Source organism: Uloborus diversus, chromosome 5, assembly GCF_026930045.1.
Source record: "Uloborus diversus isolate 005 chromosome 5, Udiv.v.3.1, whole genome shotgun sequence".
Taxonomy (NCBI): domain Eukaryota; kingdom Metazoa; phylum Arthropoda; class Arachnida; order Araneae; family Uloboridae; genus Uloborus; species Uloborus diversus.
The window spans coordinates 131,765,862-131,791,256 of NC_072735.1; the positions used below are offsets into that span (position 1 = coordinate 131,765,862).

The 25,395-nt window shown below is 31.9% G+C and overlaps 1 protein-coding gene across 1 annotated transcript; it reads right to left on the reverse strand.

The window, feature by feature from the left end:
* Positions 1-385: 385 nt before the first annotated feature.
* On the reverse strand, positions 386-25,213 carry LOC129222201 (tetraspanin-9-like). Its single transcript, XM_054856671.1, has 7 exons — positions 25,084-25,213; positions 21,908-21,979; positions 21,356-21,547; positions 17,613-17,687; positions 17,041-17,145; positions 11,963-12,142; positions 386-7,354 (listed from the first exon to the last, which is right to left on the reverse strand). Exons 2-7 carry the CDS (start codon positions 21,962-21,964, stop codon positions 7,211-7,213), a joined length of 753 nt encoding a protein of 250 aa, XP_054712646.1. The 5' UTR covers positions 21,965-21,979; positions 25,084-25,213; the 3' UTR covers positions 386-7,210.
* Positions 25,214-25,395: the final 182 nt, after the last annotated feature.

Genomic DNA, 25,395 nt, shown 5'->3' on the forward strand with positions numbered 1-25,395 from the left:
GTAGGTCTCTGAACTGAAATTCAGTGTAAAGATTTTGGTGGCAAATCATAATTTTGATTACAAGTTGAAGAGTCAGAAACAATATTTGTTTCATTAGAAAATCAAAAAAAAAAAGATAGGTTTTTGTCATAGAGGAAGATTAAGTAATTTAAAAAAAAGACAGAGTTTTAAAGGAGTTAGCACCCCAAAATACAGAAAGCGCCCTTGAGAAAAAAATCAGTAAATAAAGGAGTTTTTGAAGGAGCGTACAAATCTTGTGTATAACATGTAGAAATTCATATGAAATAGCAGTAATTGAGCTCCCATGCGAATTAAGCAATGGTAGGCACACAGTTTAGGCACTGAAAGCATAAATAAATGGAAATAATAATAATAATACTAAATTTTATTCATAAACACATCTCAGAACACATTAAAAAAATAATTCAGATCTACAAAAATATGTTAATAGAAAACATTACAAAACTCTTCAATGGAAAAACTTCATTGGAAAATGATTGCTTTATACAAAAATATTTTTCCTTTATGCTAGACTTGCAGTAGTTCTCTAAAATGTTATTAAAAATATTTTATGGTACAAAATTTTTTAACACATGCTTTATATCAGGGCTCGAAATGTATATAGGGGGAGGCGTTAAGGGCAGGTAAAAATTAAAATCAAACAATATTTTTTCTCTTTACATACCCAAGCCAGGCATGTAAATAATTAGTCCAGAAACACTTTTCCAAAAAATGACATATTACACTCCTTACTGATTTAACTTTTTTTCTTGCTGCTTATATGTATAACATATCATTTATAAACATTTAGCCATCTTTAGTGTAATGATAGAGTGCCTTGAAAGAATAGTGTGCCGATGGACGGAGAAAAAGTAAGGTCAGATCTCAGGAAAATCCAGATGGCGCTGCGCTCGAGGAGTACGTTATGTTCCTCAATCAGACACATTTTAAATCAGCGATTGCATGCTGATTTTGCAGTTTAAAAGCCCCGTTTTTTCGATCAATCTTATTTCAGAGCAAAATATTAATTCTGTAATAAATGCTATTTGTTAAATGGGTGTTCATTTATTTTTTGAAGCATATAAAATTACCTAATGCTAATTTATCTTTAATGAAAATAGTAGACTATAAGTATTCAACAACTGCACGTCTCTAATTTCTCTACTAATAATAAAGCTTGAAAGTCTCTCTGTCTGGATCTCTGTGACGCGCCTAGACCGTTCAAACGATTTTCATGAAATTTGGTACAAAGTTAGTTTGTAGCATGGGAGTGTGCACCTCAAAGTGATTTTTCGAAAATTCGATTTTGTTCTCTTTTTATTGAAATTTTAAGAAGAATTTCCGGAGCAAAATTATCATAAGATGGACGAGTAAATTATGAAATTATCATGACGTGGAACTGTAACATGGGAGAGCCGAATGAACATAGCCAATTGGTGAGAAATTCATCATCCATCATTTGTAAATATACAGGCTAATCAAATGACCTTTTAATTTTCTACTACGGGCAAAGCCGTGCGGGTACTGCTACTTTCAAAATAATACTGCTTCTAAATTCTTGAAGCTAATTAAAATTATCAGGGCTTCTCAGTCTGAGTCGAAGAGTTGGAGTCGCTTGAAAACATACCGACTCCGACCTGTTTTTTTTTTTTTTTTTTAATTTTCAAGGGCTTTCCTTACACTAAAAAAATAATAGGATCACTTGCTTCGATCACATATATAACTACATACTAATTTAAATACATTGCAAGCATAACTGCTTTGCTGTTAACTGTAAAGGTTTCGAAAGTTTCGCCTTATTCTTAATTTCCTTAACTTTTAATTTGTTTGATAAATCCATTGATTTTTTCTTCAGACGGTAAGTTACTTGATGCATGTTTTTAATTTTTTTTCGCAACCATACTTCTTTGTAAATTTGCAATATTTCTTTTGTTTTTCAGAGCTCTCTGTTTCAACAAATATTTACGTTTCTTTTTGCAAAAATTACAACCGAATTTTTCACTCAATACAAAACCTTGACACACAGTGTCCCCTTAAAGATGAACCATCAACAAAATATTCAGTTGGTTTCATTACAGTCAACACAAATTTAAAATTCCTCTGATAGACCCATCCCATTGCACACGATTCTAGCTTCAACCTCAATAAAAAATTTTCTGACATCCAATACTGATTTAAGGAGAGGATAATCTACTTTTACACCTTTGATTAAAATAGTAGCATTGATTTGTAAATTTTCTTCTGTTTCAATAATGATCTTTTTATCGTCAATATTAATTTCCACATAATTTTCATTATATACAAAAACTACAATATTTGGGGATTTTTCAATTTCATACAAACCCAATATTTGTTAGGCAAATTAATATGAACAATTTCATTTATAATGGATTTGTATGTAGATATTTCAGTTTCATCTGCGAAAAGATCCAAGTTTTTTTTTTTTCAAACAGGGAACATTTTTCTTAACTGCATAACACCTGATGGACCTTTTCTTTGGTAATTTTTTAATTAAGTATGTTGGCAGATTTGGGAAAATTGTCGGAATTGCCTCATCTTTCAAAAAAGGTTTTCCCCGAGGAATCAAAACTTCCTCACCATTTATAATATGCTTAAAATGCGCTTCAATAAAATGTTTTTCTAAATGCAAGCACAAATTGAACAATATTTATCAAAAACTTTATCTAACCTGGGAATTAACGAGTTCTATTTCTTTAGTTTTTCTTTATCTGCTGGAACTTTAAAAAGCGAAACGTTTTCCTTGCATGTTTTGCATACACTTTTGCACCCTGGTACGAAACAAGATGAAGCTTTACTTCTTCTTATGTTCAACTTTGATGCCTCCATCAAAACGCTGTTTCATGAAATATTCACGAAATAAAGGTAAAAAAAGAGAAACACAGAACTAAATTGTAACAAAATCCCGCGTCTACTAATGTAACTAGAGCGAAATTGAACGTGCACTCTGACTGCACTGCCCTCTAGCAGTTTTCATAAAATTTGTCTTCGAGAATCGCGGGGGGAAAAGCGCCGGTCGGCACACTACTCTTTCTAGGCACTATAGTAATGAGTAGATGCATTGTTTGGTGTGTATAATGCCTTCTAATTTACTTATACATAAAATAAATTGCAGATATGTTTTAAAAGTTGATTTTTTATTGATATATCAATATTAGATTCATGTATATTTTTCTATTTTTATCAATATGCAATTAAAAAAGATGTTTGGAAATGTAAAAGATTGTTTTGGGCATGTAGTATTTTCTTAACTAACATGCCCAACATGGTATGTAAACATTTCGAGATAGTTCGAGCCTGCTTTGTACTATCAAAGTAGTCATATTTACTAAATAAAATGAGAAATATTGTCAAAAGATAACTTTATCCATATTAATTTAGATGATATAAAAAAAGTTTTGCATAAAGATTCACAAAGAATTCTTAATTAAGATTACAATGCACAGAAACATTAACGATAAAATTTAAATGCTAGATTAAATGATAGACACTACAAAAATTGGCTATAGACAACAAATAGTAGTTTAAAGACAAAAATGAAACATCACTCTTAAAAAAGGCAATAACAAGGATTAATGATAATTTATAAATCATTTCTCATTAAAAAGCATTATAGTAGTTAAAAACACTTAAAATTACCAAAGATTTAATGTTGAATTGCTGAATGTTTTTTTTAAGTCATGAATAATACACCTTACACTAAAATACAACCTGACAATAAAATATCACGACAGCAGAAGGAAATGGGGAGTTTACTAATTAATAAAATAAATGAAAAGAACAATCCGTCAAATAAACTAATATACAACAAAAGATCTGGATATAAGTACTTAACAGCATCAAAACTTCAGACACAACATATAAAAAATACTGACAGTAAAATCAACAAATTCCCAAATGTGAATTATATAGCATACAAATACTTACAACAAAGAAAACAAAGAATTCATAATATGCCCTAATCAAGCACCCAAGAAATTTCATTAGGAGGTGGGAGGTTCGCTGGGGTGCCAAGCAAACTTTAAAGTTCCGTACAAGTAAATATTTAAAATTATAACAGCATACAAACAAAGTTTAAAAAATCACAACCATATTTAGAGAATGTAATTGAGATTATACAGTAATAAAACCCAGGCTGAATATTTCTATCTGTATTATTTCAGAAATTTTAATTATTCAAGCACATGGAACAAATATATATATCAATATGTATATGTAGTAGATCCTGGTTTTACAAGGGGGTTATGCTCTACGAAAATGCAACGTAATTTAAAACTTAACAGAAGTGTTAAAATAGGGTTTGGTTCCACAAATATAAATAAAACTCCATTCTAATGATAGATAAATATATAATAAGTTCAATGTGTACTTAATTCGATTCATATTCAGTGTGTACAAAGAAAATATGAATTAACTTAGTGTTTATACAAAAGAGTTGGTTATGATAGTGTTTTTGGCAGTCATTAATCATTTTTCTATGTAAATCTTTGTAGGGAATTAACGCATCTACGATCACTTGCATTTCATGACGGGATCTTACTTTACAAATCAGAAAGATCATTTGCCCTAGCCTAGGAATAGCTCAAAATTTTCCAATGTGAAAGCTTTTTTGTTGTGTATCATTGTTGCTGGTATCCTTGCTGATTTCGTCTTCCTTTGTAAATTCTAAAAGCTCTTCTTCCAGTGAGCTCTGAACTGTGTGAGTTTAATAACTTAACTTCTGGAATGAGCTCAGGAATAAATCACAAAAATTGTCTCTGATATTCCAAGCTCACTTATTAGCATACCAAGATGCAGTTTATTGCATGTTGTCTCCAATTTCAGGAGTTTAGATTTTGAAAGAGGGGAAAATTTTATCTCTTTGCAATGCTACATCTGCGTAAAATCGAAACTCATTGAGAAAGAGGGGGAAATTTTATCTCTTTGTAATGCCACATCTGCGTAAAATCGAAACTCATTGAATTAAAACGAAACAAGGAAGCCAAATCTTAAACCCTGTACAATCAAATGCGTGTAAAATAAACCAGCGTAAAACAAGAGTCTACTGTATATATAGTGTAGTCTTGCTCATTAATGCACAACCTATTAGAAAAATAATAAGCAATATAATAATAGGGACTATAATAATGAGATTCCCGTTGTCCCCTTCATTTTCTACAAGAAGTAACTGATAGAAACATTTTTTAATTCATACTATTCATTCAACATTGCTTTTTTTTTTTTTTTTTCTTAAATAAGTTGGGAAAAAAATGAAGGAAACTGCTCTAGTATTTTCAGGGTCTGACAAAGCCTGAGCAACTAAAACAAAATGCTTAAGAAACTAGGTTTTCAGAAAGAATCATCCTACACTGAATTTGCCTAATTCATCTGGCTAATAAAAACTAATTTTTGTAGGTATCTGAATAATTTTTCGATAACAGTTGTGCTGAAACATTCCTTTACTACATTTTCTCATCTCCATTAGTAGTTTGAATAGCAGCTGCAGCAAAGTATGGTAGGAAAATACTTATGATGGGATTTCCATTCGCACAATATTTTCACAAATAAAGCTTAAAAGAAGATCAGCAAGTTAGTTATCTTTTTAATGCTCCTAATGTCATTGTTATATTAAATTTCCATTTAATTCTGAACTGAAATTTTCATGTTTTAATCTCTAAGCAGATGCTAGATAACTGCAGACTTCAGGGAAGTAGAGTTGAGTGAGCTCACTCTGTGCACACACATACACACAAAAGGGTGTATTTGCGCGGAGAACTAAGGGGGCTTGTGTCCCTCCCAGAAAAAATTCAAACCTACTCACAGTGAATAAGGATGTTAATATTTTCAAACTTAACCACTATACTTTCGATGTTCACATAATGTTTAGCTTGGGCCCCTCCCGAAAAAAACTCCTATATGTGCCCCTGCACACAAATATGAGCATGTATAAAAAGTCAAATGTGTCTGCATGTGTGATGATATCCTACGATAACCACATAATCAACAATAAAATAGCAGTAACAAATAGATGTATAAAAACAAATACTTGAGCATATATTGATATATGCGTAGGTATTATGGAACTTCTACATATTAGAAATCTCTTATTATTCGTTTATATTTCCTGAGATAAATATATGAGGTCAAATTGATTTGTTTATAAAGTACCAAAGTTAAAAACTTTAAAACATTCAGACATACAAGAATGGGGATGCATGAAAAAATGCTAATAGCTACCAAGCACAACCAATAGTTACACAACCAATAACTCCATAATTTAAGGTACTTTGTAGCAGTATTGAATCCTAAAATGGATATAATAATGAACAGATCATACAAAACTAGATTGCCATTAAGAGATGAAACGCATGATAACTATCCATAATACTTGCACTGAACATTTGACTGACAGAATAATTTAATTTATTATTTATCTGTTCAGGTTGTGGTGTTGAAAGCAAAAATAATAAGTAAAATGACATACCTGATAGTATCAAAAGGTTAGTAAATTCCTTTATAAAATTGGTTTTACTATAAAAGTATGTTTTGCATAAATAACAACTGCTGTACAAGAATAGTTATGTGGCAATTCTGGATATTTTGTTGTACTCTTGAAACATTTAACACTTAATTGAGATTAGGTTAATGAATGCTGCAATAATCTGAATACCATTATCATTAGTAGTGAGAACAGTTAATAGGGCTATGAGACAGTAGAGAAAAATGAATTTAGGAGAAAAAAAACAACTGAATACGTAAAAAATGCAAAACTTTAAAATCATACAGAGGCTATAAAAGACTTTATTTGTTCTTGAATTCTCTGTTATGATATTATTATTGATACTCCATTTTTTTAACTTTCTTTCTATCTGTCTTTATTTTTTACCCTTTACATTTGCTTCTTTTTGTATTTTTCAAAGTATTTAGTATGTTTTAAATATTTTTAATGAACTTTAATTAAACATTTATCCATCTACTTTTTTGATAAAACTTAATTTAATTTAATTTTTTTTTAATCAGTGGTAGAGCTATAGGATAAGATCAAAATTCAAAACTTGCTAGAGCCCAATTTCTTAGCAACCAGACATTACTTAAGAATAAAACCACCAGATTGTATTTGGAAATTTGCCAATTACAAATGCTTGACTTTAAAAAGATGTATCAGAGTTTACATTTAAAAAAGATAACAACAATAACAAATCACATAGACATTTCATCGTCTTTTGGGACCCATCGAGCAGACAATGACTAAAGCTGAAATAATACCAAAAACTTGCACAAAAGCAAACACTAAGCTTACAACTCCCACAACATACAATCTTTCCATCAGCCAAACATGAAGCCGAGAATAACACCCCTGTAAATAAACAAACAAATAGTAAAAAAAGATTGAAAACCAAATTGAACACAGTGCAACCTCATTTATCTGAACTAACTGAGATCAAAGGCAATATGGATAAATGAAAATCCAAATTTTATGGCTAATAAGCAAAACATATTCATTAATAAGCAAACCTTTTATTACAGCGAAGAGAAGGCCTTGTGACAAACTTACATTATATTGTTTCTCACAAATACTTTATGATTTATAGCTCAGTTGCAGTGGTGTCAGACTAAAACTCCAAATATGGCATGTTGTTTGTTCGATTAGTACTACACTTTATTGTACGTTCTATGCGGCATTATACAATCAATCAAAATGAAAAACAAATATTTGGTATACTTGTAGTTCCGCTCTTGCTGTCATTATTTAAAATTATTGTAAAGAAGCATAATTTTTTAAACTCTACAAATTTGATCCGGATAAACCAGAGATGCAGACAAACAGGGGCAGGATTGACGTGTTTTTAATACTGTCCAATTATGCAGCACTAGTAAAGGAAAACAGAGAATGCAACTTACATAGGATAAAAATACTAAATTATTTAACTCATATATAAAATTCAAGTACTCAGTTTTTATATCACATGCAAGTAAATTTAATTTTCTTCTAAAATAAAATATGATGCGTGAACATTATGATACATTACATATTTTGCAACATTTAAAGTTAAACTGTCCATTTCAGTTTTTGTGACCAAGGACTCTGGGGAGCAAGGCAGATGTTCTGGCTAGGTGATCAATAAAATGGGGAATCCCCAGCATTTAGTCCCCCCAGCACACCTGGTACTCAGGTCATTGACCCACTGAAGGGATAACAGGCTAAGTAGACCGTGCCCAAGCTGGGAATTTACTAAATTTTGGTATGAGTTAAAAAAGAAAACAATAGAGATAAATAGTGATTTAAAGCTTACTGCAATGCAATATCATACTAGAATAATCTAAAAAAATATAGCATTCATGTATAAAATGGTTAACACTAAGGCCTGATATGGATTATGGATTTTATGGGGTCCAAAGTATGTTTGGTATGAGGCCCCTTTTATTGTGTTACAGGCAAAACAGGATATTTTTTGCAATATGTTTTTGTATCGCTGATACAGAATTATGAATATGGGGGAATACAAGCGAAAACCCCATGTTTTTGCTAATTTTTTTCTGCTTCTACTGTCTTTTTGAATATATTTTTTATTATCATTGACTTTGAAGGGGATGGGTTTAGGAGAGGGATGCATGGACCTTTTTTAGTGGAATATAGAGCATCCTCAACTTCAGGGGATACAGGGGTTCCTATCTCTCTTGTGGATTGAAAAACCATTGCCATTAACGGATAGAGAAGAAGAGCAAGAGAGGAGTAAAGAAAACCCATTGTTACTTGCTCACTCTGAATTTCGGCGTAGTTTGCTTTTTTATCATTTCCCCACGCCACCGACAAACACATCACAGAATTAAATGATCAATATTACTAATGATTAGAAAATGATCAATGGTAAAAAGTATATAAAAAGCTTTAAAAGAAATAGTGTAGATTTCGAAAATAGGTAATTTAAGAGCAACATCCTGGCCATTTGGACAATTAATAGTTTATACACTTGATAAGAAATGAAATCAAAGCATTAATCAAGGAGTTTTAAAGACCTTTTTAATTATGTTCATGGACTCTAGAACAATTAAAAATATTTCTTTCACTTCATTTGCACTTTCCAGTCCCTGAGCTTTTAACACTTGACTGCATTGTTTTACAGAATTGTTCTAATTTTGTAAGAAATCTCTGTTTAAAGTTTTAAAAAAGATATAGCTAAAGATTTTTCATCACAATATTTTTTTTTCAATCACAAGTAGTGCAAAAAAAAAGTAATTTTTTTCTTGTGCAAAACAACTTAACAGAATGCAGTAGAAGTAAGATAAAATAATGCAACTTCCAAAATACTGAATTTGGGGGGGAAAAAATAAAAAAATTTGAAACGTGTGAGTCACTAAAATGTATTTCAAGCAATATGCTACAGGAATGCGAGAACCATGATTCTTTCATTTTTGATGCAGGGTGCATCAAAAGCTGAATTTGTCAAATTTTGGAAACAATGTTAACTTTGCATTTGTTAAAAATTTTAAAATTCAAGGGGTTCACAACTATGTTTTTTTTTTATTTTATTTATTTTTTTCAAATTTTCAAGCATTTGAAAACAAAATTCAAAACATTAGACATTTATTTTTTAAAAAAATATACTTTCTCATCATTTCAAATAAAAGATGCATAAAAAACTCTTATGTGCTAATACAAAAGCCTAGACAATACATGTCTTACATATATTTATGGTTTTGGCAATTATTTCAATATTTTACTTCCTTCAAAACCATCACAAGCCTAAGTAAAAATTTAAAAATAACATTTCAAGTAAAATTTTGGTAAAAATTATACATGCAACGCTGTTTTTCTATCATTACTGATAATATCCATATTAAAATCATTCAGATTTAGATAGAATTCTTTTTCTGCTTAATAAAGTTCCAAATTTTTGTTAAAAAACTAAGAAAATGAATTTAACATTGTTAATCATTATAAAAATATTTAATTGCTACTAAAAAAAAATCTCAATAAACTGTTACTTTTTCTATTGCTTTTTTAAACATAAATCATTTATTACACCTATTGCATTGTAATTAAACACTCCCCTCCACCCCCTTATATTTATTCCCACTAACAGAAAAAATAAAATGGAAGATCTGAAAATTTAAATATATATACACTGGTGTCCAAGTGTTAAGCATAATTGCTATTTATGTGAATAATGAATGAAATATACATCGGAATAGGAGTAAATGTGATATGCGAGTGCAACACGGTTACAAAACAATGAAACTATTAAAAAAACTGTAATATTTACTTTTATTATTCAAAAGAATAGTTTGAAAGAAAGTTAGGCGTATGAGAAATCTACTCTTTACACAAAAAAAAAGAAATATGATACTGAAGTTTAAAAATGTGTATGACCACCTCTGACAACCATGTACGCTGCACACCGATCACTCACGCTTTCTATGACATGATGGATGAGTTGTGGACTCAAACAGTTCCAAGCATGCTGAAGAGCTCTTTTTAGCTCCGGAACGGAGCTTTGTGGGTACGAATGGGCTGCAAGTTCTCTCGCGAGAATATCCCAGACATGTTTTATAGGGTTTAAATCAGGGGAGTTCTCTGCCCACGTCATTTGCTAAATATTTTCTGATTCAAGGAAGTCATCGACCACAGCTGTACAGGGATACGACGCATTATCACCCATGAATATGAAGTCAGGACCGACAGCACCTCGAAACAAGCAAACATAAGGTTTAAGAACTTCGTCTCTGTATCTTTTACCAGTGACAGGACCTTTCTCATACATAAGGAGGTCACTGCGATCGTCCAACATAATGCCCGCCCACACCATTATTCCCGCTGACACAAAGTGATGTCTTTCTCTTATGTTTCGCGGTTGGAAACAAGTTCCCTTTTCTCTCCATGTTGCTACCTGATGAGAATCACTCTGTAGAGCAAAGCGGGACTCATCACTCATCATCACATTAGCCCACTGTCCCTACACTCTAATGGTGATGTTGCAAGATCCAGTTTAAACAAACGCGTTTATGCGCTGACGTGAGAGGAATGCAAACTGCTGGTCTTCTGGCATACAGACCAACATGATTGAGTCTCCTGTAAACAGTTTGCCTCGAAATTGTTATTCCTGTGGCGGCACTGAGCGCCAAACCCAGTTCTCTGGTAGAGCTGTCCCTATGATGTCACGCAGAAATTGCCAGAAATCGATCTTGGCGAGCGGTTTTGACTCTTGGTCGACCTGGTACTGGCCGTTGGAGAACATCTCTCATATTTTGAAACCTCTGACACAGTCTCAAGATTACACACTGAGGCACATTAAGAATAGAGAGACTTCGGATTGTGATCGTCCAAATTCCAGCATTCCAACGATTCTTTCCTTAGCAAACATGTCCAATTGGCACCTTTGTGCCAATTGGATTTTATTAATCTTGTTTCACCAAAACCAATGTTTCTTGATACAGCAATTGCATGACACGCGCCTGAACTCTCTAAAATGTGAGAGTCGTTTTATCCACATTCCGACATACGCACCTATTTCGCGAATGATGCCATTGACTATGATATTTTGCATAAGCATAATGTTTCTTCTTCAGCCAATGAATCTCCATAAGTAATTTTATATAATTTTATGAACATTTATAAGAGTTTTCTCACATTTTATGAATTATGCTTAACTTTTGGACACCAGTGTGTATGTATATATATATATATATATATATATATATATATATATATATAACTTTTTAGATGGAACCACCGTCTTTGAATCACAAAATTTCAGAAATAACATAATTTGCAGCAGAAAAGGTAGTGGTTTTGAATTTCTAGAGCTGAATTTAAATTTTAAGCTACATAATTAAGGAACACTTTTAGTAAACAAAACAATAAAGTCAAATTGCACCATTTTAATTAAATAATGCAGAATACAAAAGTTCAGAAAACTATTTTCTTAAACTACTTTCTTTCAGTATAGTAAAATGGAAAACTTACTGTATGGTATAAGAAAGAAATATCTTTTTCAGGAATGTCATCTAATGAAACAACGGACTGACTGCACACAGTATCATTTGAAAATTTAGGAAGGCAACAGCTTGAAGGCACCCATTTTTTCTCAGGCCATGCAGAAATATGAAACCAGTCATCATAATGTTTCACACCACAACAACTAAACTAAAAGCAGAAATAAATAAATGTATACAAAAAATCAATGTACAGTGAAAGTTACATGGCATAATCTCTTAAATTCGAAAATTAACATTTTGGTGCAGAAAAAATAGCAGCTAGACCATTTTTATTTACAATACTACAAGCTAAACTACTGAACTACCACAAGTCACTGTAGGCAGCAAAATCGTTGTGGCCTCTCTGGTGACTAGTAAGTATTTGATTTCTTGACAATAACCCTCAAAGATTGCAGCTGCTCTCAATATCTTTACATTTAGATTAACTCTGAAGTAGCCAACAAAATTTCAATTAAAAATTTGAGAAGAAATAGGTGGTATACAGCTTTTTAAATAGCTTTTACTATACTGCCTATATTTTTTCCTTCCTTTATTTTTTAACCCATTAACCGCCGAAACTCGAAATCGTTATTTTTCTTGGATAAAAACCATAAAAGTTATCATTCTGAATCTATATAATAGTAATATGCTTAAAAAAGAGCAAAAATGCATGTACTTTTACAAATATAGGGTGTTGCGTTGACACAACGTCAGCGGAAAAGGCGTATTAATGCTAAGTAGTTTTATCAGAAAGACTTCAGCAGTTTCAATGCTTTTTATACATAGGAAATTTTTATAATCTTAGTTATAGTTCTTAAACTTGCCGAGCACTTGAAAAGAAACTGAAATTTATATAAAATAAGCAGATAAATGCATTTTAGAAATTTTAAATTTGTTTGCATACAAATTTGTTTGTTCTACAAGATGCGATAAAACATCGGAATAAAAAAAAGAATTAAAAATATCAACACTAGCTTTACATTCTAGAGTGTGTCTTACAGCTTGAATGGGGACCTGTTCTTCATTTTTTTGGTTGATACCTATCAATTGGTTCCTGTTTTGTCCATTGCCAATCTTGTTTTTCGTTTTTTAGTTTTTTTACTACGGGATTTGGAACAATTGAACTTTTTTTTACGTGGACTTCAACTTCGCTTGCAGTATCGCACATTAAAACTTCATTATCATTATTTAAAATGTTGTCATTGCCTTCTTCTTCATCACTAGCTTCTGTTATTTCTGGTGGTACAACAACATCTGTCTCTTCATTTTCATTATCATCTGAGTTGTTCGTAACTCTGTTCCAATGCTTCTTTCAAAGTTAGATATCTTGTTCTGGGCATTTCGAAAGGCAGAGACGAAAAAGAAAAGCTTCCACAGTCAAAACGCGCAGAATAAAAATGAAATATAGTTCTACCTTAAAGCAATTGAGACAGACAGACAGTCAGTCTACCCCTTTTTCGCTGATGTTGCGTCAACGCAACTCCAGTTTTTACTTCCCCCTCCTCCCCAGCAGAAGCAGTTTCTTTGAGGAATGTCCTGATAAAAAGTGACCTTGACTAAAAGTATTTCATATCTAAACCAAAACTTTTTTTTATTTTTATTTTTTCTGATAGAAAACTGGATCACAAATTTAGTCAAAAAAAAACCATGTGAGAGAAACAATTTTTATCATACATATAAAAAAAAAATTTAAAGCATTTTTTTTATTTAATATATTTCTACTAATATTCCTAAATTCAAATTAGCAATCAATAAAAAAATTAGATTTCTAGTGTAATCTCTATGGATATTTATTATAACCGTTGTGTCAACGCAACACCAGCGGGTAATGGGTTAATTTAAATTTTACAGGCTACTATAGAATTAATGTAAATATAAAGATATCTAGATTAACTGCAATTTCTGAAGGTTATAATCAAGAATCCATATACTTATATACATGACCAACTCCATTAACAACCAATTTTCAAAAGCACCGATTTTTCTCCCACTATACTCAATGTAACTTCTCATAACCAAAAGGATAGGATATCATAACCAATAAAACATTTTAGACTGATCACACATCTGTCTCATCTTGCTGACAAAAATGGAAACAAACCAAAATAAGGGAGTAAAAACTATTTTTCTAGCTGTTTCAAATGGATTCTTTTTGTGTCCTTGTTTAGAGCCTAAAAATGTTACAAAAAGAAGGGCGTAGTTTTTCACATGCTTGAGAAGCTAAGGTGACACTTGTATATCTTGCAGCTGGTCTGGCACTGTGGGAATGATAAGGACAAGTGGTTTTTTAAAAGATTGCCCTTGAAATTTACTTATTGACTACAAATAGAACAGGGCATTTTAGTAGTCGGAATCTATTTTTAGCTCACTTGAACAGGTGATAAAGAGATAGGCTTGTTTTGTACTTAGATCGAACTAATGATATGATAAGGATATCAATTATTAATTTTTGCTGCTAAAAGTTTAACTAGGAATACAAATACAAATGTGATGATGAGCAACAGGCTCTCGGCCCAGCCAGACTGGTCCTTGTCAGTTTATTAGTCCCCAGTGAAGATCAATGGTCCTCTTAAAATTATCCACCCCCTTGCTCATTACTGCCTCTTCTGGTAAGCTGTTCTAAGTGCCCACGACTCCACTAAAGAAGCAATTTTCCCTTATTTCTAAGTAAGCCAGAGATTTTAATAGCTTAAAACAACGACCCCTCGTCCTGCTTTACGTGCAGAAATTTAACCTGTTAACATCTTTCATTTTGACAAATTTAAACAACTGAACCGTGTCCCTTCTGACTCTATTTTGATCAAGGCTATACATATTAAACCTATTAAGTCTGGTATCATAGTCTAAACCTGAAAGTTCCCTTACTAGTCCAATAACCCTTTTTTAAACCCTTTCCAATACAGGAATATCTGCCTGAGATAAGGAGACCAAAACTAAAAGTTGGTTCAGAAAAAACAAGGAATCTGAAACAGACAAACCTCTTCTCTTCTCTCACTTTAAAACGAATCAGTTCCTAAATGGGAAAATAATGTAAGATGTATATTTTAGAAAAGAATGAACATTTCTGTTAGAGCTATTATTGCTTTTTACAGAGTGGTCCCTCCAGAAAAGTTTCACTGCATATTACAAATCAACTTTTGTGATACAAGGAATCAATTGATCAATGTAATAAGGTGGGAGCTTTTGATGATAGCAATCTAGTGTTTTTGATACAAATAACCCAAATGTGTAATTTTCATTTGGTTGATTATGTAATGCGATAGTTTTATAAAACACTAGCAGTACCCACACAGCTATGCCCGTGCTAAAAATTCAATGGAAGTCCGTTGAATTTAAAAAAATTGACGCCCCCTCCCCTCTGATGTAAAATGATAATTTTTCTTTGTATAAAATGCGTACACACCTTTTCAAAGAAAAAAAAAACTATTACAGTTTCTTTGGAATTTAAAACTTTTCGTCAAATCATTAAATTAGATTTACAGTTGCTTTAAAACTCTATTTAGCGAGTGAAGCGGTTTTTACTGCAATAAAAAATATTTCACCAAATAAACAATAAATAAAAAGTCCAAAATCTCGAGGCAATGACCCTCAATCCTTCCACAATTATTAACTATGGACATGTAAACAACAACAGTAGTGTCATATAAGTTAAAAGCAACAATTTTCAACTTAATTAAAAATATGGTCATTTCTATAGTAATGAATGGACTTTAAAAGTCACTCCACCGCAGTCATTCCGTCAAAACGCATAAACTCGAATTTGTCAACCTAGTGCATGAAAAATTATTTAAATTAACAGTTTCATATTGTTATTTCGCTATCACGAAAGTATTCGTCAGTTAAAAGATTGAATGTTACACAATTTCACAAAATATCGTTTTGTTCTAAGAAGTCCAAAAACTTGGTTCAGAGAAGTGTCATTTCATCACAGAGCAGAAAATAGCACAAACATTGAGGAACAAGGAATATTATTTTTTTTCTCCGTCTTGTTTTTCACATTTTAACAATTGAAGAGCAGAGAAAAAAAAAGTCAGCTGAAATGAAAATAATTTCACTGTAATCGCTTAAACCTTTAACAAAAACAAAACTGTCTTTCTGTTACACATGGAATTGCTCTGAACTAAAAGGCATTATTTTCTCTATTAATTAAAATAGCAGGGCAGGGTGGAATATGGGAAAGAAAATGGTTAACAATTTTAATGGAAATGACATTTTTGAACTTGATTTAAAAAGGATTGTAACTTTTTTCCTTTCGAGATAGAAGCTTAGTTTTTCGATCATACGTCGAAATGGATCTGGAGTAAAAAATGTCGCTTTTTTCAATGGTGTCAAAAAGAAAATTGTGGGACAATTCCTTCACTTTTTACTGATAGATTTAATGAAGAAAGTATAGCCAAAATTTCAGCTAAGCCTAAAAAAGTTCGAGATAAAAACTCAATTTGCTCCTGTGGTAGTGAAATTAGAGCATTGAAACAAATTGCTTAGAACGCAGAAAATTCTACCCTTTTCAATGATATAAAATATTAATATGCGCAAGTAATTTTCCACCCCTTTAATAGCCAATAATAGGCAATTTACGTGAAAGTTGGGCCTAAAATGGAATTAAAAAAAAGAACTATTTATCGGATTTTTTTCGAATTATAGCCTATGTTACTCAGTAAGAAGTCATCTTTCATACAATGAAAGAACATTTCAAATAGTTGCAATAGTTCAGGAGATTACCTCGAACATATAAACACACAAAAATTTGTCCTCTCTCTTTATAATATTAGTATAGATTTTAAACTTATTTTTTATTGAATTATAATCACTGAATTGATTAAATGAAATGTGACTTGTTTCTCAATTTTGTGCTGTTAGTATTGTAACACTATAAATTGGGTTCATTTATTGCCAAAATTGAATTGAATTTTATTAAGTCTTCATATTCCATTGAACTGAAACAAAAAAATCATGCAAATTGAGTATCTTGTCCAGATGGGTTAGCTGAAAAAAATGTAAGAAAAGAAAGACTAAAGATTTTTTTCGTTCTTAAACTTAATAGAAATGAGCAAAAAAAGAACAAACCTGTAGTTGTATATGATCCCAAGTATCTTTGAGCCCATGTGTATTGTCAGCAGTGTAACGTTGTTGAATTCCAACTAAAAGCTCATCTCGCAAAACATTTCCAACCTACAACAAAATCTCAATTCATTTCAAAATTGTTAAAACAATCAAAAAACAATTATTTATTCAACAATCATTAGTTTGTACTAAATAGAGTCAAAATAACTAGAAATAACTAGATTTGTTCAATTTTTTAGTTAAAGACAGGTTTAAAAAAGCTGCTAAAGATTCACAAGATATTCTTTGAATGAAAAATCTAATTTTTAATACCCATAATTGAAATAGCAACATTTTAATTCTCTATTTTTCTTTAGATAAAATAACAAAGTTTGAAGTAAAAATTTTCAATGATAATAAAGCTTTTTTTTTTTTTCATTTTTCAAAAAATCTTTTATTTATTGAAAATTAGTTTACAGAAACTAGAAAACAAAAGTGAAACTAAAAGAGAAAACTATTCAGCATGCTAAAATAATAAATGAACCAAGACATTGCAAAACAAAAATATGAAAAAACAAAAACAGTGATATACATACATGCTTTCTGTATACGAAGCCCAATATCCCAGCAGTAAACTCAAGTAAAAGAATAACAATAACCATAACAAAATACTGCAAAGAAAATATAAAACATGCTATTTAAAAGTCTGCAAAACTAGTTTCAACTTGAGAGTAAAGGAAATAGAAAAATTATCTTCATAGTTTGCAACCACATTTTGTCTAATAAATTTAAAGTTTATGCTTGCACATAAAAATAGTGCTAAACAGAAGTAAGAGTTACAAGGAACCCCTTTTTCAATGCAAAAGAAGTGATTCATTGAATGACATGGCATTTGACAAAAAACAATATAGTATTTGTCACACACAAGGACACTATTTTAGCATTGAAAAAGAAGTTTCTGCTGACCTCAAAACAGGTGACTGCTAGCAGTGGCATCGTTATCGGGGTGTGGAGGGGGTGGTTTGCCCAGGGTGTCACCCGTCTCGGGGGTGACACCCAAAGTAGAATTGCAAGTTTTTGAAAAACGTAAATGTTTCAATTTAGAAATTCCCCCCCCCCATATTTGAAATTATATTTACTCTAACAAACACAGTTGTATCTCAATGACGAACCTCTTCCTCAAACATTATCAAAGCTCATCTAAAATCAGGGTTGGCTTTCTGCCGGCAGAAACTAGTTTTTGCCGTTCCAGTGGCAGAAACTGGTTATAACCGGTAAAAACCGGCAGAAACTGGCAAAAACTTTAAAAAATCTTTAATAACTCAAGTAATTACTGAAAGATATTTGTTTAAGTAAACTAAAGAATTGAACTTCATTTCATCATTTAAAAAAATAAAATACTATGCTAGTACCCATGATTTAGTTCGGAAAGGGAACTTTTCAATTGCAGATGCTCATTATATTTGAATTAATCTAACAAAGGACGAAAAATCATATGGCTAATTAGGAAAGAGGAGTGCAATACAGAATTAAACAGGCATTACTGATTGTAATTTGCTCGCTTATATGTTTTGTCTAAATTGCTTTGTGATTGAAATTATCATGAGCTTCAAGAAGAAAGTGCCAGAATTTTACTTGCCCATATTCAAGTAGATTTTGCACCTAGTGTCAAAACTTTGCTGAACAAATTGGCCCCATTTCTCCAAACTTAATTTTCCAGTACAATTAGATGAAAGTTTCATGAACATTGCTTGTTCCATGATGCATTGCCTGCTAGCTCTTCTGTTGCAAGAATATGCTAAAGTTTCTCATTTGCACATATTAAATTGAGAAAGTGTTTAGATTTTAGAAACCATCTTTTCTAAGAGGCAACTGCAGGAGCCAAACAATGTAACATTTGATTTTGAATTGTGTTAATATTGTAATTAAATTGTGCTTTGGTTACGAATTAATTATCTTTTCCAGGCATTTTCTATTGAACGTCAATAATTACCTTTTTTGGCATTTTGTGAGTTTTTACCAGTTTCTGCCACAAATGTGGCAGAAAGTGGTTTTTGCCATGCCAGTTTTAACCGGTTTCTACCAGTGGTTTTAACCGCCTCGGCAGAAACTTGCCAACCCTGTCTAAAATGCATTTTTAAGCCTACAAATTTGAAAATTTTCTGAGTGAGAAGTCCCCAGGCAGTGATTATTATACTCAGAACTAGAATCATATTGTCAATACTTAGACCTAGTACATAGTGGCTTTCTCTTAAACCAATAAACTGAAACTCATTATTTTTTCCTGTGTTTGAAATAATTGAGAAGCGATCAAGTTCATACACCCTCTTACTTTTTTGACCTTGCGACAGCCCTGCACATTAGCATCTAGGATAAGTTATATAAAAAGGTTTTTTTTTTTTTTTTTTTTGTCTTTCGTGCATTAACCAACTCAAAATTTTGTTCTAAAAGTATGTTGTTGTTTCTGAACATACTTTACTGTATAAATTTTATGTTAACATAGAACACTAAAACCTTTTTTTCTTGCAATTGTAAGGGAGGAGGGGGAAGCAACAGAAATAACCGTCCCGGGTGTCATCAATGCTAGGTACGCCACTGTCTGCTAGTTATTTTTACGCGCACAAAAATTTCAGTAGACTTCAAATACAAATTCAATAAAATTATTGCCCTCAATGCAAAGTAGAGATGAGCCAGGCCCGACAGCTAAAGCCTGAAGCTGTCTCAGGCTCAGAAACTTAAAATAGGTTTTGGGCATTAGCTCATGGAAAGATATTCAATTATCAATCTCTATGCAAATACATTTTTTGCATCACAAATGAATGTTTTAAAATTTTCTTTCACAATACTTTTAAAACGCATGAAACTTAAAATGTGGAAAAAAATATTTCACTTTTAATTTTAGGACACATTTCTTTTCTGCGCTTTCTCAATGCAATAAACTTACAATATTTAAAAATATATATTTGAATTGATATTTGCCTCACTTAAAAATTTAATAAAAACTAGAGACGTACCGAGTACTCGGTAACTACTCGGTACTCGGCCTACTCGGCCAATTTGCCGAGTACTCGGTACTCGGCCAAATTCTGATCAGATACTCGGCCAATACCGAGTAGTTGCAAAAAATTGAATATTGTCCAAGACAGATACTAAAATGTCTAAAAAAAGAGCAAGCATTATATTCTGCAATCATTTACAATTAAAATTTATAAGTCAAATTTAAATTTTGAGAGTAATGCAGTTTGTAATGCTTCAAAAGAATAAATCTTTATTTTAATGTCCCCAAAGTAAATAAAACTTATTAGAAATTATGCAAAAAAGGTAAGTATAGAAAGTATGGAATTTTTATATTAAAAATGGATTTTTTCTACAAACAAAATTAGTTATAAAAAATACAAAAATACCCTTGCTTGAAAAATAAAAGGAAACAAAACAACGTTAAAAGCACAGTACAGGAACACTGCAGACACGTGTTTTGGTGTTACAAGGAATTCTTTTTTCAATGCACAAAATGGGAGCTCGTGGATTTAAAAACATCCGACAAAAGTCGGATTTTTTTGTCAAATGTCTTTATATTCTTTAACTTACATGTTATGCACTGAAAAAGACGTTCCTTGTAACGGGAGGGGAGGGGGGCATAAATACGTGTCTGCAGTGTTCCTGCATATTTGTTTTATCTGCTTTTAAAAATTATGTTTGGCGGACTAGAACTATGATTGGTATACAGTGAAACCCCTCCTAACAGACACCCCTCTTATGCGGACAATTTTTAATTCCCCAGTTCCAATGCAAATAACATTATCAAACCCCCGTCCTGCGGACACCTCTCTATTGCGGATAAAAAAAATTGTCCTATTAATGTCCGCATTAGAGGGATTTTACTGTTATTTGTTTTAATTCCAACTTGTTTAATCATACCTTTTATTTATTTATTTTTAATTTTAAAAATAATTTTTTTGTAAAATTTTTGACACAAACAAAATTGTTTATGTAATGCGTAATTAAATTTCAGCAGGAATTTAGTTTTAAAAACTATTATATGGACAAGGAGATCTATACTACTATTCCAATAAGTTCAAAATTCATCACATGTGTGTCGGTGGTTCTTCTTAAAACATAATTGGTACTTGGTAACTCGGCCGAGTAGTGAAAGGCTGAGTACTCGGTAACTCGGTACTCGGCCGAGTAGTGAAAGGCCGAGTACTCGGTACTCGGCTACTCGGCCAAAGTGCTACTCGGTACGTCTCTAATAAAAACAAAACAGAAAATAAAGTAACAGGTTTTTGTAATATGTTGAATTGAAACAACAACTGTGTAAGTGTGAAAATTTAAGAAATACCATTCTCAAAAGGCACTTGTTTTGGAACCAAGATCCACAACAGCCCAAAAAGCTGAGCAAAAACATCAGCACACCAGCTACTATCACTAGGCTGTCTCCACTTAACATAGGAGGAGATAACAGTACTTTGTTATAACTTTGATATGCCAAATGCATCCAAATTCCAATCCCCAGCATGCCACATCCCAGAACCTGTCAAGATAAAGTGAAAATTAAGAAGGGAAAATGTCTTAATGCAATGTAGAAGGATATTTATTTTTGATAAAACATGCTAGTTCGAAAGGTTTAAAAATGTTTCATACTAAAAACATATGTCAACATTAATAAAATTATTTATGTTTGCCCTATTTTAAGAAGGATTTTATGAAAGTTCTGGATAATTTGGTAACATTTAGTTTAAGATGAAGTTTTATTAACGTACAAATAATAAATAGCTAAATAAAAGACATTTTTTGAAAAATAGTAATTTTTAAATATAATCTGCCAACTAGATTGCAAGCAAATTAGGAGGGAACTTAATAGTAATTTTCATAGTTAGTAAGAAGAACTTACCCAAAAAAGCAGATTCACACAACACAAAGCTTGTCGGACGCAACTTAAGCTAGACATTATAAGTTTGGGGAGCTATAAAAAGAAATGCATCAATAAAACTTCTATACTTATTTGACATTTCAAAAATTAGAATGAATAAAAATAAAAAGGGTACAGATGTGATATACCCCCCCATTTGGCGACATTCTATTTTTTTGCACAAAATTAAAATTTTTTCTCGCCAATGAGGCGATAATTTTTTATGCATGGCATCCCTGGCCAAACTAACCTGTGTTTAGCAACCCGAAGGCAATCTTACAGATCTGTTCAAACTTGTTTACTTGGGTTGTTTGAGTTTCACGCAGGAGAGATACGTGGTGTTGTTTCGTGCAATATACCTTACAGGAATGCTTATTTTGTGTTCGTTTAAATTCAGTAGTTGTGTTTTGAAGTAAAAACATTAGAAAATGCCAGTTTCTTCAAACTTGAAGGTTAATTAAAAGTTAACTCCGACGTGGTGTGTATCTGTAGCGTGCCATTGTCATATGATGTATTGTTTTAGACTGAGTGTGAATATTTATACCATATAAAAAGGTAAGTTCTTTATTTTAGAATTCAAAAAAAACCTCTCACTTCCAAAATTCTTTGTTTTTACAAATCCTTGAGGGGTTCTTGTAGTTTTTAATTTTATTTTTACTGTATGTAAATTAATTTTACAGAAATAGTACGGTTATTTTGTTCTAAAAGTTAATTCTTATCGATGCCACGAATTATTTAGACATTCTATTAACGTGCCCCTTTTAGGTACTGAATTTTATGTTAACAATTGAAAGTTCTTTCGGTTGTACTCTTAAAAATGCTGAATTTTATTAATAAATCTGCACAATAATGGTGCATATTTCACACTTAAAACTGTGTCATTATTGTACACTGAACGGAAGGAGCCACCCTTGGGTGTTTCCATGAAAATATACATAACTGTGACCATACTCCGACTGTAATGTATATTAACAGTCGGAGGGATAACGGACCAAGCGGAGCGAGGTCCTGGTGAGCCAGAGGTCTCATAGTACTTTCGTAATGAGACCGAGGCAGGGCCGGCGAGCCGAGGTCTCATTACGAAAGTACTATGAGACCGAGGGCTCGTATCCCGGAGAAATGATGAAAAAAAAATTAATGCATTAATTTCGACTTGTAATTAATACAATAATTTATTTCATTGTATTTTAATATGTTTACAAAAAACCCCGGCCCTGTACATTTTTGAAGCATATATTCGTGATGTTTTTTGTTGTGCTTTTATGTTGTTTTTATATATATTGTGTTCTGAAGTGCTTTGATCATGTTTTTTTATCTGATTTTTTCCTGTTGGCGCTAAAAAAGCATCGCTAAGAACGATGTATGACATATGTCGTCATACATCGTTTTCTTGGCGACGCTTTCTTGGCGCCAACAGGAAAAAGTCGCCAAGGGTGGGGTATATCACATCAGTTCCATAAAAAGTAACAAAGGTAAAAGGAGAACAAAATTAATTGCCATGGGCATCCATAAGGGGAGGAACTGTTAATTTTTTAAGCAAAGTTTGAGCACAAATATCAATAAAAATATTTCAATATAAGCAATTTAAAATTTGTATAACTTTTAACTTGCATATAACTTTTCTTTAAGAACTGTAACAATGAATTTTAGATAACAATTTTTTAAATATTACAGGAGGACAGTAGCCGCTTACCTTACCTGCCCCTTATCCCTTCGTAACTTGGGCAAACATATTTTAAAATCGTGTTTTTTGGACTTTGATTGAAAACAATATTCCCCAGGAAACATTATAGTTGTCTAATGTTGCAAAAAGAGAACTTTAGATCGTGTTTTAAGAAAGGAAAACTCCTAAACGTTCACCTCCTTAATATAATGTCACCAAAAGATTATCTGTAATGGCATTTTAAAAGTCAAATTGTTAAAAATTAAAATTTAAAAAAAACCGTGAACCCTCTCTTTTTCCCAGTAACATCAAAGGTAGGGTTTATAACTTCAAAATTTTCTAGGTTAGAGCAACGCCCTTCTCCCCTTACATGTCAAATTGAATTCCAAAATTGTTTTTTTAAAACTTCAATAACAAATCTTTTGAACTCAGGACCTGATTTAGGCATGGGCAGTTGGGGCACAAACCCAGAGCACCAACATTTGGGTTCACCAAATATGTAGATAAATTTTTAATTGGACTAATTTCATGTTGCACTATAGTAAGATCTAAATATTAAAGCTAGAAAAAAAAATTTCCCCTTAGACATTTAATTTCTTTTGGCAAATTTGCTCCATCCTTCATTAGAGATGAGACGCCCTCAGCTCTGGCCCAAGAGCTTGAATCTAAACCGGGCTCCGGCTTAAGAACTTAAAACAGGTTTTGGGCTCAGGATCATGGTAAGCTATTTAATCGTCAATGTCCATACAAATACTTTTTCTATTACAAATGAGTTCTTTTTTTAAATTTTACTCCCCTCTAGTGTAAAAGTGTATGAAACTTAAGCCATTTGAAAAAGTATTTCAATTATAATTTTAGAATTTCTTTTTGGGGCTTTCCTCTCTTAGCAATAACTTACTATTATTTTTTTTCAAAAAAAATATTAGGATATTTGAATTAATATTTGTCTCACATGAAAATTAAAAAAAAAACTAGTTAAGTTATTTATAACATGCTTGTTTGCGATTACTATAACAAGCCATAATATTCTAATTCATCTGAATAAAGCATTTAAAAAAATAATGATAAAATGATCTTTATTAATACACAGATTTATTAAAGACGTTTTGAGCCAACCGCTGTTGCAATATAAGAACCCATTTTTGGTTGACGTAGAATAAAACAACAGCTGAGAAACCATGTCAAACTCTTGTTGGTTCGGTTTTGAGAGTTATTGACTTGGGCTAAGATTTTAACACGAGACAATATCCCTGGGCTCGGGCGTAATCGATTTACAAATCTTCGGGCTTGAGCTTCCAAAAATGAGCCCGAACTCATCTCCACCCTACATTCAGCACTGATAACAAAAACAAAACTGCAGTCTGCATACGTGATAACCAGGCTGTCAGCATATTACATGTAGTTCTGCCATAGGCCTGGCTTATGATGGTAACTTACTCTTTAATGGAATACCTAGTTTTACATTTTAACAGAAACAAGCATGGTGATAACTTACTGATAATTTCACGCTGTAAAAAAGCTGAGAGTTATTGGAATAAGATATACACTAATAGTATTGTAAAAATTAATCACGAGATTGCATATTGCATTACAGAATCGGTCCCATCCAAACATGTACACACGAACCGAATAACGAAAACAAAAACAAATACGCATCAATCAACTGATGCCAGAAAACAGAACATTAAAATGAATTTTAAAAAAACACCTTGAAAAATACCTGTTTCCTTCGTGTATTCAAAATTATCTGCATGCTTTTGCATTTTTAGAAGAAAAATAGAGTTTAACATAGCGTTTCAAGTATTAA